The following is a 23,068-nucleotide window of genomic DNA, read 5'->3' on the forward strand; positions in this document are numbered from 1 at the left end:
AAAGCGTAATAATTTTAATACTTTTATCAATTAAATACAAATGTGCTTAACAATAAATAAATTTTGAAAAATATTAAAAATGATAAATCTAAAACAAAAAACTGAGTTAAAATTTCCATAAAAATATAGAATTAAAAAATCATCAAAATTATCAAAAAGTAAAAAAAAATGAAAAAAAAAATCAATTTCATTAATTACAAAAATTTTTTATAAGAAAAATTAATTTCGAAAAATAAAACTGAAAACATATTTTTTTAATTAATTATAAAATGAAAATTTCTCTAAAAAACGAAAAATTTGGAGAAATGGGGTAAAAAAAATTAATTAAAGAAAAGATATTGTCATTAATATATATTTTTATTTTTTGTATATTTAGGAAATGTAATTTAATCAATAATACATAATTCAAAACAACAAGAAATATAAAAATGAGAATAATTAAAGTAATAAAAAAATCTTACAAATATATTCAAATAATGATAATAATAATAATAATAATAATAATAATAATAAAAATTATGAATCAGATAATTAATAGTAATAAAATTATTTTGTTAATTAATTAATTTTGAAAATTCAAAAAATATATGTTGAAAAATAATAAAAATGAGATTCTTAAAAAAATGTTTTCTGTCCTTTATAATTTTTTGTGTGAGAATTTTGAAAATGGACAAAATCAAATTATAAAAAAAAAATGGAATACTGATATTATTTATTTTTAATTAAAAAAAATTGAAAGAAAAATTATAAAAAAACTTTGTTGATATTTATCTAAAAGAATTCTGTGAATATTCAAAATAATATTTTTTGTGTTATATATATATATATATATATATATATATATATATATATATATATATATATATATATATATATAATAGATACGTTAATTGTGTTACAGTTACAAATATTTGTGCATGTAACAATATGGAATGTAATTGTTTAATAATTTAATCAAGAAAATCACAAATCGTATTGTTCGTTGGTAACAATCGCCAATTTTGCAATACAAAAATTAACTTTCATCTGTCCTTTTAGTCCAATCATAATAAATTACAAATAACATTTGACGTTAACGTAACTTAACAAACAAAATTCACACTATTACAGTTTACAGATACGTTCCCAGAGAGAGCATTGTTTTTAAATCAAGTAACGATGGCATAAAATTAAACATATCACACATACACATTTGGTATCTCCTTAACAACGAAAAACAAAAATGCCTTATCAGCAAATTCCGACCGATCAATTTTCATGTGTGGGTCGTCAGCAAGTGCATGTTTACAGAAAACACAATCACGCCCAATTGCAGTGACCAGTCGTTGGGGCAAAACATTCGAAAAACCATCCAGTTCCTCGTTAAATTAGTTAACTGAACACAAACGGTCTTCTCATCCTCTTTACCTGAGGTACTCTCCACTCGCTGCTCATCCGGTCGTTCTCTTCTCAATTTTTGATTTTATTTTCCTTTCGTATTGTTCAACATGAAGATTAATACCTAATTTATTAATTTATAGTCAAACGTAATTATCAGACTTATTTTAATTTAATATTTACAAATTATGATTTATGTATAATAATTCATAATCTAATCATTTATTTTCGATACTTCTTTTACATAGGTGCAGATAAAGATTAACGTGTAATTTATTAATTTATAGTCTAACGTAATTTTTATACATATTTGATCAATATTTAGAATCTCATAAAATGTTACAAATGAATAATATAAACTTAGAACTTAGAAATTAGTTTTTCCTAAAACAATATGCAATACCTAATATTTTAATTCGTTGTCAAACGTAATCCTCAGACAATTAAGAAATATTAATCATGAATTATGATTATTATGATGAGAAATAGATCCAAATTCCAACTATTATAAAATGTTAATAATGAATATTAATGTCTGTCAAATTTGTTTTCTGAAATTTTTACATGTAGATCAAAATATAATTATTTGATTAGTTGCCAAACGTAATCCTAGGCCTTTTTTATGTTTCAATATATTTTAATTAATATTTCAACATTTATAAAATGTAATTTAATATTAATAATTGTTGTTAAATTTCTTATTTTCTGCTTATCTAAAATTTAGATCAACATATAACGTATTCAATGATTGTCAAACGTAATTCTTGAAAGCATTTCAGCACTTTCAATTCAATTCCAACTATTATAAAATGTTAATAATGAATATTAATGTCTGTCAAATTTGTTTTCTGAAATTTTTATATGTAGATCAAAATATAACTAATTGATTAGATGCCAAACGTAATCCTAGGCCTTTTTTATGTTTCAATATATTTTAATTAATATTTCAACATTTATAAAATGTAATTTAATATTAATAATTGTTGTTAAATTTCTTATTTTCTGCTTATCTAAAATCTAGATCAACATATAACGTATTCAATGATTGTCAAACGTAATTCTTGAAAGCATTTCAGCACTTTCAATTCAATTCCAACTATTATAAAATGTTAATAATGAATATTAATGTCTGTCAAATTTGTTTTCTGAAATTTTTATATGTAGATCAAAATATAACTAATTGATTAGATGCCAAACGTAATCCTAGGCCTTTTTTATATTTCAATATATTTTAATTAATATTTCAACATTTATAAAATGTAATTTAATATTAATAATTGTTGTTAAATTTCTTATTTTCTGCTTATCTAAAATCTAGATCAACATATAACGTATTAAATGATTGTCAAACGTAATTCTTGAAAGCAATTCAGCACTTTCAATTCAATTCCAACTATTATAAAATGTTGATAATGAATATTAATGTCTGTCAAATTTGTTTTCTGAAATTTTTATATGTAGATCAAAATATAACTAATTGATTAGATGCCAAACGTAATCCTAGGCCTTTTTTATATTTCAGTATATTTTAATTAGTATTTCAACACTTATAAAATGTAATTTAATATTAATAATTGTGGTTAAATTTCTCATTTTCTGCTTATCTAAAATCTAGATCAACATATATCATATTAAATGATTGTCAAACGTAATTCTTGAAAGCATTTCAGCTCTTTTAATTCAATTCCAACTATTATAAAATGTTAATAATGAATATTAATGTCTGTCAAATTTGTTTTCTGAAATTTGTATATGGAGGTCAAAATATAATTAATTGATTAGTTGTCAAACGTAATCGTAGACCTTTTTTATATTTTAATATATTTTAATTAACATTTCAACATTTATAAAATGTGATATAATATTAATAATTGTTGTTAGGTTTCTTATTTTCTGCTTATCTAAAATCTAGATCAACATATAACGTAATAAATGATTGTCAAACGTAATTCTTGGAAGCTTTTCAGCTCTTTTAATTCATTTCCAACTATTATAAAATGTTGATAATGAATATTAATGTCTGACAAATTTGTTTTCTGAAATTTTTATATGTAGATCAAAATATAATTAATTGATTAGTTGTCAAACGTAATCCTCTTCCGTAAGTTCGTAATCCGTAAGTCTTTTATATATTTTAATATATTTTAATTAATATTTCAACATTTATATAATGTGATATCTGCTTAACTAAAATCTAGATCAACATATAACGTATTACATGATTGTCAAACGTAATTCTTGTAAATATTTCAGCATTTTCAGCTCAATTTGAAATGTTGATGATGATAATGAATATAAATTTCCTTAAAAGAATGTCTGATATTTTATAAATTGATTAAATATCAATTTCTTCATTAATTGTCAAACGTAATTTTTGGATTTTTTTTTATTTTAATGCTTTATTAATAACAATTTTCTGATTATTTAAAATCTAGTACAGAAAATTTATAATATTTATAGTCAAAAGTAATTCTTAGATGCATTTTTAGCATTGTCAAACGTCAAACTTTTGACAGTTTCATCTGTAATCGGATCCTCTTCACCTGCAGCCCTCCACAAACCGTTCTCTATCCGATCATTTTCGACACGTAACGCGAAAACAGCCTTGGCAACCGATGATCGATCGCGTACGCCAAGGCCCCCATCATCTCGCCGTTTCGCCACAACAAGTGCACGCCGTGTGAGACGGTTTCGCCGATGTTTTCTGCACGGTCCGGTCCGGCGATGTACAGTTTTAAAAAGGAATCGCGGTGTCGATGCACCTAGTTGCAATGCGAATCGGGTACACTCATCGGTCGCAACGGACGATTCCTAGAATGTTGCACGGGCTCCGTGCGGTGCCATTTGCATTTGCCCTTAGTTGGCAGTGGTCGTCGTCCACCGATGCCGACGGGGGCCGACGGAGGCGGGAGGAGGCGAGGATCGCACAAGTCCGGTTTCGGGCTCAATTTCGTCGGCCGACTAAAATTGATCTCGACGATCGAGCTTCGGCGGTTACGTCAGCGGAAATCTGTCGAGGATGCACCTCTCTCGAAAGTGACTTTGGCTAATTTTTTTCCCCCCTGTAGATCATCATCGCCGAATCGAAAATGGACATTTGTGTGGATCTTGCGGCGACCATTTTGAATCCATTAACTTTGACCTTTATGTGCAACTCTGCTCCTTCCTCGCCGGATTTGATATGAAGTGAGGGGGACTGTACTAAGCAAACGCCCGTTTTGCAAGACGCCAGTGTTCTGTCGAGTATTGATTTCCTTCAGTAAATATCAAAGGGTGTTATTTGTTTTGAAATTTAATACGTATTTCGATAGATGTCATCAACTTATCCATCCAATCCACCGACACGAACTGCTTTTTATCCAAACCTCCTCCGATTGTTTAACATCCACATCAACACCTAATTTATTTATTAATTTAATTCAACTCCGAATGACGTAAACTTCTGTCAACTCAGTTAGTTATATTGTGGCTTTCTAAAATGTAGGTCAACACCAAATTTATTATTTTATGGACGGTTTTGTCAATATTTCGACTTTCATAAATTGTGATTTATGAATAATAATACCCCCGCTAGATTTCTTATTTTCTTTCTTGTTTTAAATCTGGATCAACACATAATTTATGAATTTATTGTCAAACGTAATTCTCAGACTTATTACAACAGTTTCATCAATATTTCCACTCTCTTTTTATAATAAATGGTTAAGTTTTTTAAATGTGGGGCAACATTAATTTTTAATAAGATGTAATAATAGATTCCATCTGTCACCTGTCAAAATATTACTTTTTTTTTTTTGATTATTCAAAATAATAAGTCTATTAATTATCAAACGGATTACATATTTTATTAATACTCCGTCATAAAATAATATTTATGAATAATAAACTTCTGCCAAATGTTTTTTAGATTATTCCAAATAAATACTTAGTTTATTGATTTATAGTCAAACGTAACCATTAATTTTGATCAAAACTTCGATTATGAACAACCATTCCTGTCATAAATTAGCTTTTTTGTGATTGTTCACATAATTAAGACACTTTATTAAATTGTTGTCAAACGTAATTTGACATATTTTGACAATATTTCGACCTTTACAAAATGGTATGAGTATTTATTTAAGTACGTTTTGTCAGTTTCTTGAAAATAAATATTAACACATAATTTATTAATGTAAAATTAAAAGTAATCATTTTACATTTTAATATGGTAGTTCTTATCTGTCCAATCAGAAATTGTTAATTATGGATAATAACTTGATTGAAATTTGTTTTTGTTAGTTTGTTTCACATAAAAGTCAACATACAGTTTATTTATCTTCTAATACAGATGAATATTTAATTTATTCATTTATAATAAGACGTAATCCAAATTTTAGTAGTATTGGTCAAAATTTTAACTATTACAAATGATATTTATGACTAATAATTTTTGTCAAACAACTCTTCTATAGTTACGTTAAAAATGCAAGTTATAAATCTGATTGATTCTAATTGATTGTCAAACGTAATCCGTGGACTTTTTTCAATAATTTCATCAATACTTCCTCAGTTTTAAAATTTCTTTTGTACTTTTAATTTGTCCCAATTAGTCTGTTTTGATTTCTCAAAATATAAGATCAATAAACTGATTTATCCATTTATACTCAAATGTAATCTTTGGACACATTTTAGTAAAATCAACATTTTAACTATTAAAAATGTTATTTGTGACTAATATATTCTGCCAAACTACAGGTTATAAATCTAACTGATTAATAAATTGTCAAACGTAATCCTTGGACATTTTTCAGTAATTTCATCAATTTTTTCACTATTTTAAAATTTCTTTTGTATTTATGATTTAACCAAATCAGTATTTTCTGATTTCTCATGATATAAAGTCAATAAACTAATTTATACATTTAAATTAGAACGTAATCCTTGGACACATTTTAATAGTTTTGATCAACATTTTAACAATTAAAAAATGTTATTTGTGACTAATATATTCTGCCAAACTACTTGTTCATAACGTTAAATATACAGGTTATAAATCTAACTGATTAATAAATTGTCAAACGTAATCCTTGGATATTTTTCAGTAATTTCATGAATTCTTTCACTGTTTTAATTTTTTTTTTTGTATTTATAATTGAACAAAATCAGTATTTTCTGATTTTTCATAATATGAAGTCAATAAACTAATTTATACATTTAAATTGGAACGTAATCCTTGGCCACATTTTAATAGTTTTGATCAACATTTTAACTATTAAAAAATGTTATTTGTGACTAATATATTCTGCCAAACCACTTGTTCATAAAGTTAAAAGTGCAGGTTATAAATCTAACTGATTAATAAATTGTCAAACGTAATCCTTGGACATTTTTTAGTAATTTCATCAATTCTTTCAGTTTTAAATTTTTTTTTGTATCTATAATTGAACCAAATCAGTATTTTCTGATTTCTCATAATAAAAGGTAAATAAACTAATTTATACATTTAAATTGGAACGTAATCCTTGGACATATTTTAATAGTTTTGATCAACATTTTAACTATTAAAAAATGTTATTTGTGACTAATATATTCTGCCAAACTACTTGTTCATAACGTTAAAAGTACAGGTCATAAATCTAACTGATCAATAAATTGTCAAACGTAATCCTTGGACATTTTTCAGTAATTTCATCAATTGTTTCACTGTTTTAATTTTTTTTTTTTATAATTGAATCAAATCAGTATTTTCTGATTTCTCATAATAAAAAGTAAATAAACTAATTTATACATTTAAATTGGAACGTAATCCTTGGACATATTTTAATAGTTTTGATCAACATTTTAACTGTTAAAAAATGTTATTTGTGACTAATATATTCTGCCAAACTTCTTGTTCATAAAGTTAAAAGTACAGGTTATAAATCTAATTTATCAATAAATTGTCAAACGTAATCCTTGGACATTTTTCAGTAATTTCATCAATTTTTTCACTATTTTAAAATTTCTTTTGCATTTATAATTGAACTAAATCAGTATTTTCTGATTTCTCATAATATAAAGTCAATAAACTAATTTATACATTTAAATTGGAACGTAATCCTTGGCCACATTTTAATAGTTTTAATCAACATTTTAACTATTAAAAATGTTATTTGTGACTAATATATTCTGCCAAACCACTTGTTCATAAAGTTAAAAGTGCAGGTTATAAATCTAACTGATTAATAAATTGTCAAACGTAATCCTTGGACATTTTTCAGTAATTTCATCAATTCTTTCACTGTTTTAAATTTTTTTTTGTATCTATAATTGAACCAAATCAGTATTTTCTGATTTCTCATAATAAAAGGTAAATAAACTAATTTATACATTTAAATTGGAACGTAATCCTTGGACATATTTTAATAGTTTTGATCAACATTTTAACTATTAAAAAATGTTATTTGTGACTAATATATTCTGCCAAACTACTTGTTCATAACGTTAAAAGTACAGGTCATAAATCTAACTGATCAATAAATTGTCAAACGTAATCCTTGGATATTTTTCAGTAATTTCATAAATTGTTTCACTGTTTTAATTTTTTTTATAATTGAATCAAATCAGTATTTTCTGATTTCTCATAATAAAAAGTAAATAAACTAATTTATACATTTAAATTGGAACGTAATCCTTGGACATATTTTAATAGTTTTGATCAACATTTTAACTGTTAAAAAATGTTATTTGTGACTAATATATTCTGCCAAACTTCTTGTTCATAAAGTTAAAAGTACAGGTTATAAATCTAATTTATCAATAAATTGTCAAACGTAATCCTTGGACATTTTTCAGTAATTTCATCAATTTTTTCACTATTTTAAAATTTCTTTTGCATTTATAATTGAACTAAATCAGTATTTTCTGATTTCTCATAATATAAAGTCAATAAACTAATTTATACATTTAAATTGGAACGTAATCCTTGGCCACATTTTAATAGTTTTAATCAACATTTTAACTATTAAAAATGTTATTTGTGACTAATATATTCTGTCAAACTTCTTGTTCATAAAGTTAAATGTACAGGTTATAAATCTAACTTATCAATAAATTGTCAAACGTAATCCTTGGACATTTATCAATGACTTTATCAATATTTCCCCGTTCCAATGTGTTAATTAATCGTCAGTCGTATCAATATATAAGTTTGACTATTAAAATTGTAATTTTTCCATCAATATGAACTGTTTCTTATTTGACTAATGCAGACACCACCTATTGTTGTCAGACGTCAAAATATTTTGACAAATATGACTTTGGCAAATTAGTTTTTTTCTTATTGTGATAAAATGTAGGTATCTAAAGTAATTCTTAGACCTACATAAACAATTTCATCAATATGATTGGTCCAAACGAATTTATAGTCTAACGTAAAGTGTTTAATAAGCTCCATTAACATATTTAGCGGCCATTAATGTCCACGGACTCCCGCCTGCCCGGAATTTTGAGCAATCGGTTCACATGTAGATCGACACCAAAATTATGTAATCGATTAGAAATGCGAAAACGATCGTACGAAAAACGTTTGTGCTTAACCTCTATCAGTGGCCCAAGGTCGAGCCCGGTATCTGCAGTACAACACATCAATAAAGGTTGTCACATAGACTGAAATCGCTTTTGAATCCTTGCGCACGACGTTTTCGGCTCGGACAGTAGTGCGAATATTTATACGACACACAATCGTTATAAATCGCATTGTTTTTTAGTGCCCCGGCTCGAATATCTAGCCGTGCTTTGCCAGTCGGACGTTCAGGCCTTTTTGTCCATTCGGAACGGCCCGATCAGCCCCTCATCGAAAATTAATTAAATTCCGGGCGAGATATTGTCGTAACGTGTGACTCAAACGTTGACCCGTACACCCTTACACCCCTTTTTATGACTGTGTGTGTGTATGACGCACATGGTCCTTATTATTATTATTATTAATAATAAACGCCCGGACGGTATTGGTTAGCAATAACTCGTGACTTTCCACATACACAAACACGTACGTAACCTCTCCCAAAATAGATAAGGTTAATTAGAATTAGAATTAGAATAAACGACTAATTGTGAAGTAAATTACCCGTAGTATGGTTAAACTAAAGTACCAGTTAAGGGGGGTGAATAACAAAGTTAATGCAGCACTCACCCTAGCGCCAAGAAAGCGTGCTTCCAGGAGCTCCTGCTTCCGGGGGTCCAGCGCCGCCTGGAACTGCTCCATTTTCACTCCAGCGCCTGCAAAAACGCCCCCTAGTTAATCACACCTACTCGACGAGCCCTTATTGTTTACTGAGCAGCTGAGGCGTTGCGCACGGTGGCCGCGAAGTGCGCAGGTAAGGCGTGCAGGTAAGCATGCTTAAGTTGTCACTTTTGTTAAGGCACGGTTAATCGGTTCGATTAAGACTGGATGGTCTTGTTAATCTGTACCATGCAACCAAAATTTGGAGGGTGGATGTAAGTGGAGAAAAAGGTCTATCAAAAAATTACAAAAATATACGGGGGGTAACATTAAAAATATATATAACATATAATCAAAAAAAAATAAAATAAAATAGTTTATGAATTTTTATTAAATACACTTGAAAAGTCAGGAAAATCGGGGACGTACAGATATCATTAGATACAAAGGATATGTGTAATTTTTTATAGTACATCCTGTATATTATGAAATTTTTAGAAAATTTTTCGCCTGCCATATATTGCAAAAAATGGATACATATCACATTATACAGGTGTGATCAGAAAAAAAAAGATTATCCAAATATGTCAACATATACAGGGGGCACCATTAAATATGTGCATACATATAACTATTATTTAATTTATTATAAAAGATACAGAACGTTTTTAATAAAATTTATGAAAATATTGATGAGTTTTTATGAAAGATACTTTAGAAATTAGTGGTTCAGTGAAGTCCCTGTATATTATGACATTTTTGGACAGACTTTTTCTCTGATAACATCCATATAATGCAAAAGAAATTGGATTCATATAACGTTATATGGCTGTGATCAGAAAAAAGAAGCTTATTCAAATATGTCAACATATACAGGGGGCACCATTAAATATGTATATACATATAACTCTATTATTCATTTTATTATAAAAGATACAGAACGTTTTTAATAAAATTTATGAAAATATTGATGAGTTTTTATGAAATATACTTAAGAAATCAGTGGTTCAGTGAATTCCCTGTATATTATGACATTTTTGGACAGACTTTTTCTCTGATTACAACCATATAATGCAAAAAATGGATTCGTATAACATTATGTGGTTGTGATCAGATAAGGAAGCTTATCCAAATATGTCAACATATACAGGGGGCACCATTAAATATGTGCATACATATAATTCTATTATTTATTTTATTATAAAAGATACTGAACGTTTTTAATAAAATTTATAAAAATATTGATGAGTTTTTATGAAATCTACTTAAGATATCAGTGGTTCAGAGAACTCCCTGTATATTATGACATTTTTGGACAGACTTTTTCTCTGATTACAACCATAAAATGTAAAAAAAATTGGTTTCATATAACATTATGTGGTTGTGATCAGAAAAAGAAGCTTATCCAAATATATCAACATATACAGGGGGCACCATTAAATATGTGCATACATATAACTCTATTATGTATTTTATTATAAAAGATACTGAACGTTTTTAATAAAATTTATAAAAATATTGATGAGTTTTTATGAAAGATACTTTAGAAATCAGTGGTTCAGTGAAGTCCCTGTATATTATGACATTTTTGGACAGACTTTTTCTCTGATAACATCCATATAATGCAAAAGAAATTGGATTCATATAACGTTATATGGCTGTGATCAGAAAAAAGAAGCTTATTCAAATATGTCAACATATACAGGGGGCACCATTAAATATGTATATACATATAACTCTATTATTCATTTTATTATAAAAGATACAGAACGTTTTTAATAAAATTTATGAAAATATTGATGAGTTTTTATGAAATATACTTAAGAAATCAGTGGTTCAGTGAATTCCCTGTATATTATGACATTTTTGGACAGACTTTTTCTCTGATTACAACCATATAATGCAAAAAATGGATTCGTATAACATTATGTGGTTGTGATCAGATAAGGAAGCTTATCCAAATATGTCAACATATACAGGGGGCACCATTAAATATGTGCATACATATAATTCTATTATTTATTTTATTATAAAAGATACTGAACGTTTTTAATAAAATTTATAAAAATATTGATGAGTTTTTATGAAATCTACTTAAGAAATCAGTGGTTCAGAGAACTCCCTGTATATTATGACATTTTTGGACAGAATTTTTCTCTGATTATAACCATAAAATGTAAAAAAAAATTGGTTTCATATAACATTATGTGGTTGTGATCAGAAAAAGAAGCTTATCCAAATATATCAACATATACAGGGGGCACCATTAAATATGTGCATACATATAACTCTATTATTTATTTTATTATAAAAGATACAGAACGTTTTTAATAAAATTTATAAAAATATTGATGAGTTTTTATGAAATATACTTAAGAAATCAGTGGTTCAGTGAACTCCCTGTATATTATGACATTTTTGGACAGACTTTTTCTCTGATTACAACCATATAATGCAAAAAAATTGGATTCATATAACATTATGTGGTTGTGATAAGAAAAAGAAGCTTATCCAAATATGTCAACATATACAGGGGGCACCATTAAATATGTATATACATATAACTCTATTATTCATTTTATTATAAAAGATACAGAACGTTTTTAATAAAATTTATGAAAATATTGATGAGTTTTTATGAAATATACTTAAGAAATCAGTGGTTCAGTGAATTCCCTGTATATTATGACATTTTTGGACAGACTTTTTCTCTGATTACAACCATATAATGCAAAAAATGGATTCGTATAACATTATGTGGTTGTGATCAGATAAGGAAGCTTATCCAAATATGTCAACATATACAGGGGGCACCATTAAATATGTGCATACATATAATTCTATTATTTATTTTATTATAAAAGATACTGAACGTTTTTAATAAAATTTATAAAAATATTGATGAGTTTTTATGAAATCTACTTAAGATATCAGTGGTTCAGAGAACTCCCTGTATATTATGACATTTTTGGACAGACTTTTTCTCTGATTACAACCATAAAATGTAAAAAAAATTGGTTTCATATAACATTATGTGGTTGTGATCAGAAAAAGAAGCTTATCCAAATATATCAACATATACAGGGGGCACCATTAAATATGTGCATACATATAACTCTATTATGTATTTTATTATAAAAGATACTGAACGTTTTTAATAAAATTTATAAAAATATTGATGAGTTTTTATGAAAGATACTTTAGAAATCAGTGGTTCAGTGAAGTCCCTGTATATTATGACATTTTTGGACAGACTTTTTCTCTGATAACATCCATATAATGCAAAAGAAATTGGATTCATATAACGTTATATGGCTGTGATCAGAAAAAAGAAGCTTATTCAAATATGTCAACATATACAGGGGGCACCATTAAATATGTATATACATATAACTCTATTATTCATTTTATTATAAAAGATACAGAACGTTTTTAATAAAATTTATGAAAATATTGATGAGTTTTTATGAAATATACTTAAGAAATCAGTGGTTCAGTGAATTCCCTGTATATTATGACATTTTTGGACAGACTTTTTCTCTGATTACAACCATATAATGCAAAAAATGGATTCGTATAACATTATGTGGTTGTGATCAGATAAGGAAGCTTATCCAAATATGTCAACATATACAGGGGGCACCATTAAATATGTGCATACATATAATTCTATTATTTATTTTATTATAAAAGATACTGAACGTTTTTAATAAAATTTATAAAAATATTGATGAGTTTTTATGAAATCTACTTAAGAAATCAGTGGTTCAGAGAACTCCCTGTATATTATGACATTTTTGGACAGAATTTTTCTCTGATTATAACCATAAAATGTAAAAAAAAATTGGTTTCATATAACATTATGTGGTTGTGATCAGAAAAAGAAGCTTATCCAAATATATCAACATATACAGGGGGCACCATTAAATATGTGCATACATATAACTCTATTATTTATTTTATTATAAAAGATACAGAACGTTTTTAATAAAATTTATAAAAATATTGATGAGTTTTTATGAAATATACTTAAGAAATCAGTGGTTCAGTGAACTCCCTGTATATTATGACATTTTTGGACAGACTTTTTCTCTGATTACAACCATATAATGCAAAAAAATTGGATTCATATAACATTATGTGGTTGTGATAAGAAAAAGAAGCTTATCCAAATATGTCAACATATACAGGGGGCACCATTAAATATGTGCATACATATAACTCTATTATTTATTTTATTATAAAAGATACTGAACGTTTTTAATAAAATTTATAAAAATATTGATGAGTTTTTATGAAATATACTTAAGAAATCAGTGGTTCAGTGAACTCCCTGTATATTATGACATTTTTGGACATACTTTTTCTCTGATTACAACCATATAATGCAAAAAAATTGGATTCATATAACATTATGTGGTTGTGATCAGAAAAAGAAGCTTATCCAAATATATCAACATATACAGGGGGCACCATTAAATATGTGCATACATATAACTCTATTATTTATTTTATTATAAAAGATACTGAACGTTTTTAATAAAATTTATAAAAATATTGATGAGCTTTTATGAAATATACTTAATAAATCAGTGGTTCAGTGAACCCCCTGTATATTATGACATTTTTGGACAGACTTTTTCTCTGATTACAACCATAAAATGTAAAAAAAATTGGTTTCATATAACATTATGTGGCTGTGATCAGAAAAGGAAGCTTATCCAAATATGTCAACATATACAGGGGGCACCATTAAATATGTGCATACATATAACTCTATTATTTATTTTATTATAAAAGATACTGAACGTTTTTAATAAAATTTATAAAAATATTGATGATTTTTTATGAAATATACTTAAGAAATCAGTGGTTCAGAGGACTCCCTGTATATTATGACATTTTTGGACAAAATTTTTCTCTGACTACAACCATAAAATGTAAAAAAAAATTGGTTTCATATAACATTATGTGGCAGTGATCAGAAAAGGAAGCTTATCCAAATATGTCAACATATACAGGGGGCACCATTAAATATGTGCATACATATAACTCTATTATTTATTTTATTATAAAAGATACAGATGTTTTTAATAAAATTTATAAAAATATTGACGAGTTTTTATGAAATATACTTAAGAATTCAGTGGTTCAGTGAACCCCCTGTATAGTATGACATTTTTGGACAGACTTTTTCTGTGATTACAGCCATATAACACAAAAAAGTGGGTACATATTAAATTACATGATAGTAATAAAAGAATAACGGTTATCTAAATGTATCAACATATACAGGGTGTGCCATGATTGTTTTAATATCAAGAATTTTTAAATAAAATCGTACACATATCACAAAAATTGTATTTAAAACTTTCTCAGTACATTTTGTAATATAAAATAAATAAAGAGAGCTCAAAATATAACAAATAAACCTGCACAATTAATTTGTTAACAGCCCATTGATGGGTGACGTTGCAAAAAATTGTAAAATACACAAATCACAACGAAAATTTACTACGTGCCCATTAAGCAGCGATAAATCCATTTTATTAGATCGCATTTACGCCGACGTATTAATTAAAAGACGACTTGGTAAATTTCCAAAAGGCCTACAACCGTCTGCGCTCAACATTTTTTGGAGATTTTCCTTCGCCACGTAAGAAACTGTCGACCAAGTTGGAATGTTTATCTTATCGCGTCGTCGTCGTTCACTTAAACAATTGCGAAAACAACAAACCTCCAAGGCCGCCACATCGAAACAAAAATAACCCACCAAACCAATTACGCGGAGAACGAATCGATGTGCTTTTCACTCAAAAATAAAAAACGGGCCCGAACTCCATCTGGCGACGGTAATTGAGGAATTGAGGTACCTCGGGACGGGATAGAGGGGGTGCAATTTCTCTCTCTCTGTGTGTGTATGTGTGTGTGTGTGTATAAAGTGTGCCACCCCCCGCGAACGCCCCCGCTCCACCCCCTTGAGGAGACGGATTTATGCGGCCCCTTTTATCCCGATCAATGTTGACGCGACACGCGAGATCCCGGTGTGTGACGTCGGGACCGCCGCCACTTCCTTTCGCCGACCGACGCCATATTGTTTTCGATGGGGATAAATGTGATTTTTCCTGATAAAAAAAAAAGAACTATTTATGTTTGCCCCTCGCGATTCGACCCGAAGCTTATCCTTGCCGGGTTTTTGTAACAAGGAAGTTTAGTGAAAATGTTATTTAATGCTTCTTTTATTTATTAGTTATGACATATTTTAATGTAATTATCAATTGTATTATGATTTTTATTCTCTTGTTGATTTAACTAATTATCAAATCTATAATAATTGGTTAAAATCAACACATATGTAAAATTAAAAACAAAAATATAGAGGAAATGTTGTCAAGTACAAAAAGATTATTATTCAAAACAAACAAGAAAATGCTTATAATTAATCAAAAATTCAATTTATCAAAATCAATGTAATTAATTAAGAAAATTTAGTCATAAAAATGTGAAAAATTATATACAAAATTGAAATATTTAGAAGTTATTAAAAAATTGTAAATTTTCATTCAATAGAAAAAAATAGTTTTATACAAAATTAAAATAACTTAATAAATATCGAAAAATTTAACAAAATTCCAAAATTAAGACAAAAAAAAAAACAATTGAAATAATTAAGAAGATATTTATTGTACAAAAGATAGTAAAAAAATTTTGAAGGCCAAATTAATTAAAAAATTCTAAAAATTTAAAAAGAAAAAGTAAAAAATTGTATACAAAATTAAAATATTTAGAAAATATTGATAAATTATAAAAAATTGTAAATTTTCATTTTAAAATTAGTTGAAAATCACAAAAAATATAAAATATTGAAAAAAAAAATAATAAGCTAATTAAATAAATTAAAAATTTAAAATATTTGAACAAAAACATTGTTGAAAGTCAAAATAATTTAAAATTTCTAAAAAGTAACAACTAAATTGAAAAAGTAAAAAGATACAAATTGTGTTCAAAATTAAAATATTAAGAAAATATTGAGAAACTTCAAAAAATTGTAAATTTTCGTTTTACAATTAGTTAAAATTCACAAAAAGTATAAAAAATTGAAAAAAAAAAATAATAAATAAAAAATTAAGATAATTTTATCAAACAAATTATTAAAAGATTTGCAAAAATATTGAAAATATGAAAAAATTCTTGAAAATCAAAATATTTAAAAATTTCAAAAGAGATAATTTTATACAAATTTAAAATATTTAAAAAAAATAGTATTGGTTGAAAGCGGAAAAATTATTTCATAAATAAACAATGAAATATTTAAAACTAATTAAAACTAATTAATTTTTAATTATATATCAAATAATATTAATATAATCTAACCTGACATAAAATATTTAAAAAATAGAAAATATTTAAAAAATTGAAATAATTAAGATGATAATTTAACAAAATTTTATTAAAACTTTCAGAAAATATCGAAAAATTTAAAAATATAAAAAAATGAAGAAACATGAAATAAATTAAAAATTATTAATTTGATATAATTCAAAAAATGTTGAAAATTATGAAAAAATTAAAAAAATTTCTTAAAATTTATATATATATATATATATATATATATATATATATATATATATATACATATACATATAATATATATAAATTATATAACATACCATCACTTAAAATATTTAGAAAATACTGAAAAGTTTAAAAAAATATAAAAATAATTAAAAATATTGAAATAATTCAGAATATAGAATAAATAAATAAATTAAAAATATTTAATTTTATATAAATCAAAAAATATTCAAGAATTTGAGTAAAAAAATATTGAAATAATAAATAATAGAATAAATAAATAAATTAAAAATAATTAAGAAGTTTATTTAACCTAAAACCAACCTAAAATGTTCAGAAAATATTGAAAATTTTGATAAAAAATTGAAATAATTAAGGTAATTAATATAAATTTGTTAAAACATTCAAAAAATATTCAGAAATTTGAAAACATTTGATTTTAATTTTATATAATTAAAAAAAAATTGAAAATTTTCAAAAAAATTAAAAATATATATAAAAAATGTTTAATGTAACCTACCCTAACCTAGAATATTTAGAAAACACTGAAATATTTGAAAAAATATAAAAATATTGAAACAATTAAGAATATAGAATGAATAAATAAATTAAAAACAATTAAGAAGTTTATTTAACCTAAAATCTAAAATATTTAGATAATATTGAAAATTTTGAAAAAACTGAAATAATTAGATAATTAATATAAATTTATTAAAACATTCAGAATATACATAAAAAAATTTGAATACATTTTGATTTTAATTTTGTGTAATTCAAAAAAATTGAAAATTTTGAAAAAAAATTAAAATTGGCTGAACTTTTAAAATATATATTATAATATAATTAATACAACAGTACTCTAACCTAAATTATTTAGAAAATATTGAAGATTATAAAAAATATGTAAACAATGAAGATAATTAATATAAATTTATTAAAACAATAAGAAAATATCTAAAGATTTGAAAACATTTTGACTTTGATTTTATATAATTAAAAAAAAAAAAAATTGAAAAAATTATAAAATTTAGACATTTAAAATATGAAAATCTATATAGAAAATATTTAATACAACTTATTCTAACCTAAAATATTTAGAAAATATTTAAAATTTATTAATTAAGATAATTTATCAAAACATTCAAGAAATATCCAAAAATTTGAAAACATGTAAACAAAAAACATAACAATTATTTAAATTTTAATAAATAAAAAACTAAATTATGGAATAATTTATTTAGTTTACATTTTTTATTTTGTAAATAAAAATGTAATGAAACTTAATGTAATGTAAAATATAATAAGAAACTTTTAGTTAATTAAACTAATTAAACATAAAAATAATTTTATAATTAGACATTAATAAAATTAGGTTGCATGTTTTAGTTTAGTTAATTGTTAATACATTTGTTCGTAATACAAATTTCCACCCCTTTGTTGTGTCGTGAGTAACGGCGATCAATATTGAAATCACTGTTTGTGAAAACCTACGTCATTATCAATTTTTAAACCGAATGTGGGCATGTTTTTATTTATCTATGTATATATTGTCGTTGTCAGATAAATTTTTATGATATACTTCAAAACCACATATTGTTGTTGTTATAAAATTTAAATAACAACAACACTATAAAAATATTTGTTTTATCGGATAATAATGTGACAAATCTGAAATGGGCGACACAAACAAATTTTGTCCGTCAATTACAAATAAGACATTTGTGGCTAATTAATTAAATCAATTTTATTTATTTATTTGTTATTATGTTCAATAATTATTATAATATATAATAATTATCAATAAGTCAAAAATCACGCGTCCAAAAAAGGCCACAACCCCCAAAGCACAAAGAGGAAAAAACATTATATCCCCCATATATATAAATTATATAACATACCATCACTTAAAATATTTAGAAAATACTGAAAAGTTTAAAAAAATATAAAAATAATTAAAAATATTGAAATAATTCAGAATATAGAATAAATAAATAAATTAAAAATATTTAATTTTATATAAATCAAAAAATATTCAAGAATTTGAGTAAAAAAATATTGAAATAATAAATAATAGAGAATAAATAAATAAATTAAAAATAATTAAGAAGTTTATTTAACCTAAAATCTAAAATGTTCAGAAAATATTCAGAAATTTGAAAACATTTTGATTTTAATTTTATATAATATATATATAATAATAAGTCAAAAATCACGCGCCCAAAAAACGCCACAACCCCCAAAGCACAAAGCGAAAAAAACCAAAGTTATATCCCCAAGAGCGTCCCCATTAGCCGTCGGATTAGCCCGCGTCGCCGTTTAACGAGCGCAGCGAGCGCCCCGTTATGAAATTAACGTCGCGGTGGAAATTACGTTTAACCCTGAACAACGGCGGCGGCGGCGGCGGCGGCGGCGACGGGGGCCGGAGTACACTTGACGCGCACGCTGCACGTCGGGCGCATCGGCCCAGATTCGTCTGGCGGTGATTCGGTGTGTGTGTGTGTGTGTGTCTGCGGCGGCGACGGCGGCGGCGTTCCCGTTCCCACGCCCGAACCGGAACAACAGATGACGGCGGCGGCGGCAAAAAGGGGTCGGAACAATGCGCACGGCTTTTATTATTAAATAAACTTTACTGTTTTTTTTTTTTTTGTTGTTTATTGATGGGGGATGTTTCAGAGAAGGCGGCACAAAAGGCACAACTGAACGCTGTTAAACCATTACATAATAAGACTTAATTATTGTTACTACATAAATAATAAATATTTAAGAAATAGTTTATAGTGTTATCGCAATAACAAATAATGCAAATAAGCTTCGCCTTTATCACCCTGAACAAACATTTCCTGAACAACATGTTAAAACCACATTTTTTTTGTTTGCGGTCGTACTAATTTTGTTTTATTGTTTTGAAAAGTTTATGCCTAGATAGATAATTACAACAAATAAAACAGTAATATCGAAATATTTATTTGAAGCAACTGAACTCGTTGTTTGTTTGTTGCTGTTAAAAACTGTTTTAGACAAAGAAACATTTAAAAATTGCCCTGTTAGAAAAGTGTGGTTCATTCATTAACTAAAATTCTCAGGTTTTATGGTAAAGTTGCCTGAAAGTACTTAAACAGTTCTTGAATAATTTTAACGTAATTTCTCGTGACCCAAAACTGTTTTTCACAGTCTGAAAATAGTGTGGTAAATTTAATTCAGATGAATTTATTTTATGAATAATTTAAATAGATTTCGTAACGTGGTTTATTGTGAAAAATGACACTAAACAATATATCCAGGTCAAATTTGTAATGTGAAAATAATAATTTAAAAATTATTATATTTAATGTTTCTTGAATATATTAAATATATTTTCATTATCCAAAATGGTTTCATAATAAGAAAAATAGGTAATAAATACAATTTTCTTTAAAATTCCTTGAATAATTTAAACAAATTTTATGGTGTAACCCATAATTATTTTAGGGTTATAAACATTAAAACAAAAAACACAAATTTTATTCATGTTTCTTCTTAAAATATGTTTTTTCATCGTCCAGTCAAATTACGAGAGTGTACGAGAGTTAGAAATTACTAAATTTTGTGCTCCTTGAATGATTTAAACAGATTTTACAGTATAAATTCTTGTTACCCAATATTATTTTATTGTCAGAAATATGACAACATTAAAAACAGAATTTTAATCCATATGATTTCATATTTCTTAAGCAAATTAAATATAAATTTGTATCTATGGTTTTTCATTGCTCAGAATGATTTAGTTGTCAAAAATGTCAATAAACAGAATTGTGACTTAGGTCAAATGACTACTGTTTTAAAATTGTCTGTTTTTAACAGAAACAGAGTACGAGAGTTAAAAATTATTACATTTTGTGATTCTTAAATGATTTAAATAGATTTTACAATGCAATTTCTTGTTACGCAATATTATTATGTTGTCAGAAAAATGACACCATTAAAAACAGAATTTTAATCCATATGTTTTCCTATTTCTTCGACAGATTAAATATATATTGTATCTACGGTTTTTCAATGCCCATAATGATTCAGGAGTCAAAACAATGTCAATAAACAGAATTGTGACTTACGTCAAATGACAACAGTTTTAAAATTGTCTGTTTTCAACAGAAACAGACTACGTGAATTAAAAATTACTACATTTTATGTTTCTTGAATGATTTAAACAGATTTTACAGAGTAATTTCTTGTTACCCAATATTATTACGTTGTCAGAAAAATGACACCATTAAAAACAGAATTTTAATCCATATGTTTTCCTGTTTCTTCAACAAATTAAATATACATTGTATCTATGGTTATTCTTTGCCCAGAATGATTCAGTAGTCAAAAAAATATCAATAAACAGAATTGTGACTTACGTCAAATGACAACAGTTTTAAAATTGTCTGTTTTCAACAGAAACAGAGTACGAGAATTAAAAATTACTATATTTTGTGTTTCTTGAATGATTTAAACAGATTTTACAGAGTAATTTCGTATTACCCAATATTATTACGTTGTCAGAAAAATGACACCATTAAAAACAGAATTTTAATCCATATGTTTTCCTGTTTCTTCAACAAATTAAATATACATTGTATCTATGGTTATTCTTTGCCCAGAATGATTCAGTAGTCAAAAAAATATCAATAAACAGAATTGTGACTTTCGTCAAATGACAACAGTTTTAAAATTGTCTGTTTTCAACAGAAACAGAATACGAGAATTAAAAATTACTACATTTTGTGTTTCTTAAATGATTTAAACAGATTTTACAGAGTAATTTCTTGTTACCCAATATTATTACGTTGTCAGAAAAATGACACCATTAAAAACAGAATTTTAATCCATATGTTTTCCTGTTTCTTCAACAAATTAAATATACATTGTATCTATGGTTATTCTTTGCCCAGAATGATTCAGTAGTCAAAAAAATATCAATAAACAGAATTGTGACTTACGTCAAATGACAACAGTTTTAAAATTGTCTGTTTTCAACAGAAACAGACTACGAGAATTAAAAATTACTACATTTTGTGTTTCTTGAATGATTTAAACAGATTTTACAGAGTAATTTCGTGTTACCCAATATTATTACGTTGTCAGAAAAATGACACCATTAAAAATAGAATTTTAATCCATATGTTTTCCTGTTTCTTCAACAAATTAAATATACATTGTATCTATGGTTATTCTTTGCCCAGAATGATTCAGTAGTCAAAAAAATATCAATAAACAGAATTGTGACTTACGTCAAATGACAACAGTTTTAAAATTGTCTGTTTTCAACAGAAACAGAGTACGAGAATTAAAAATTACTATATTTTGTGTTTCTTGAATGATTTAAACAGATTTTACAGAGTAATTTCGTATTACCCAATATTATTACGTTGTCAGAAAAATGACACCATTAAAAACAGAATTTTAATCCATATGTTTTCCTGTTTCTTCAACAAATTAAATATACATTGTATCTATGGTTATTCTTTGCCCAGAATGATTCAGTAGTCAAAAAAATATCAATAAACAGAATTGTGACTTTCGTCAAATGACAACAGTTTTAAAATTGTCTGTTTTCAACAGAAACAGAATACGAGAATTAAAAATTACTACATTTTGTGTTTCTTAAATGATTTAAACAGATTTTACAGAGTAATTTCTTGTTACCCAATATTATTACGTTGTCAGAAAAATGACACCATTAAAAACAGAATTTTAATCCATATGTTTTCCTGTTTCTTCAACAAATTAAATATATATTGTATCTATGTTTTTTCTTTGCCCATAATGATTCAGTAGTCAAAAAAAATATCAATAAACGGAATTGTGACTTAGGTCAAATGACTACTGTTTTAAAATTGTCTGTTTTCAACAGAAACAGAGTAGGAGAATTAAAAATTACTACATTTTGTGTTTCTTGAATGATTT

General features: G+C 26.0%; 1 protein-coding gene across 3 annotated transcripts in view; it reads right to left on the reverse strand.

Annotated features, from left to right (window-relative positions):
- LOC109607008 (serine/threonine-protein kinase tousled-like 2) overlaps positions 1-23,068 on the reverse strand; it is a 144,932-nt gene that overhangs the window by 51,304 nt on the left and 70,560 nt on the right. For 2 of the 3 annotated variants that reach the window (XM_049967884.1, XM_049967887.1), the window contains exon 4: positions 9,533-9,618. The exons of the other annotated variant lie outside the window; for it this stretch is intronic. In XM_049967884.1, the coding sequence (XP_049823841.1) occupies positions 9,533-9,618 (86 nt within the window). The remainder of the gene's footprint in view (positions 1-9,532; positions 9,619-23,068) is intronic. 3 annotated transcript variants of the gene reach the window in all.

The sequence above is a fragment of the Aethina tumida genome, chromosome 5, assembly GCF_024364675.1.
Source record: "Aethina tumida isolate Nest 87 chromosome 5, icAetTumi1.1, whole genome shotgun sequence".
NCBI lineage: Eukaryota > Metazoa > Arthropoda > Insecta > Coleoptera > Nitidulidae > Aethina > Aethina tumida.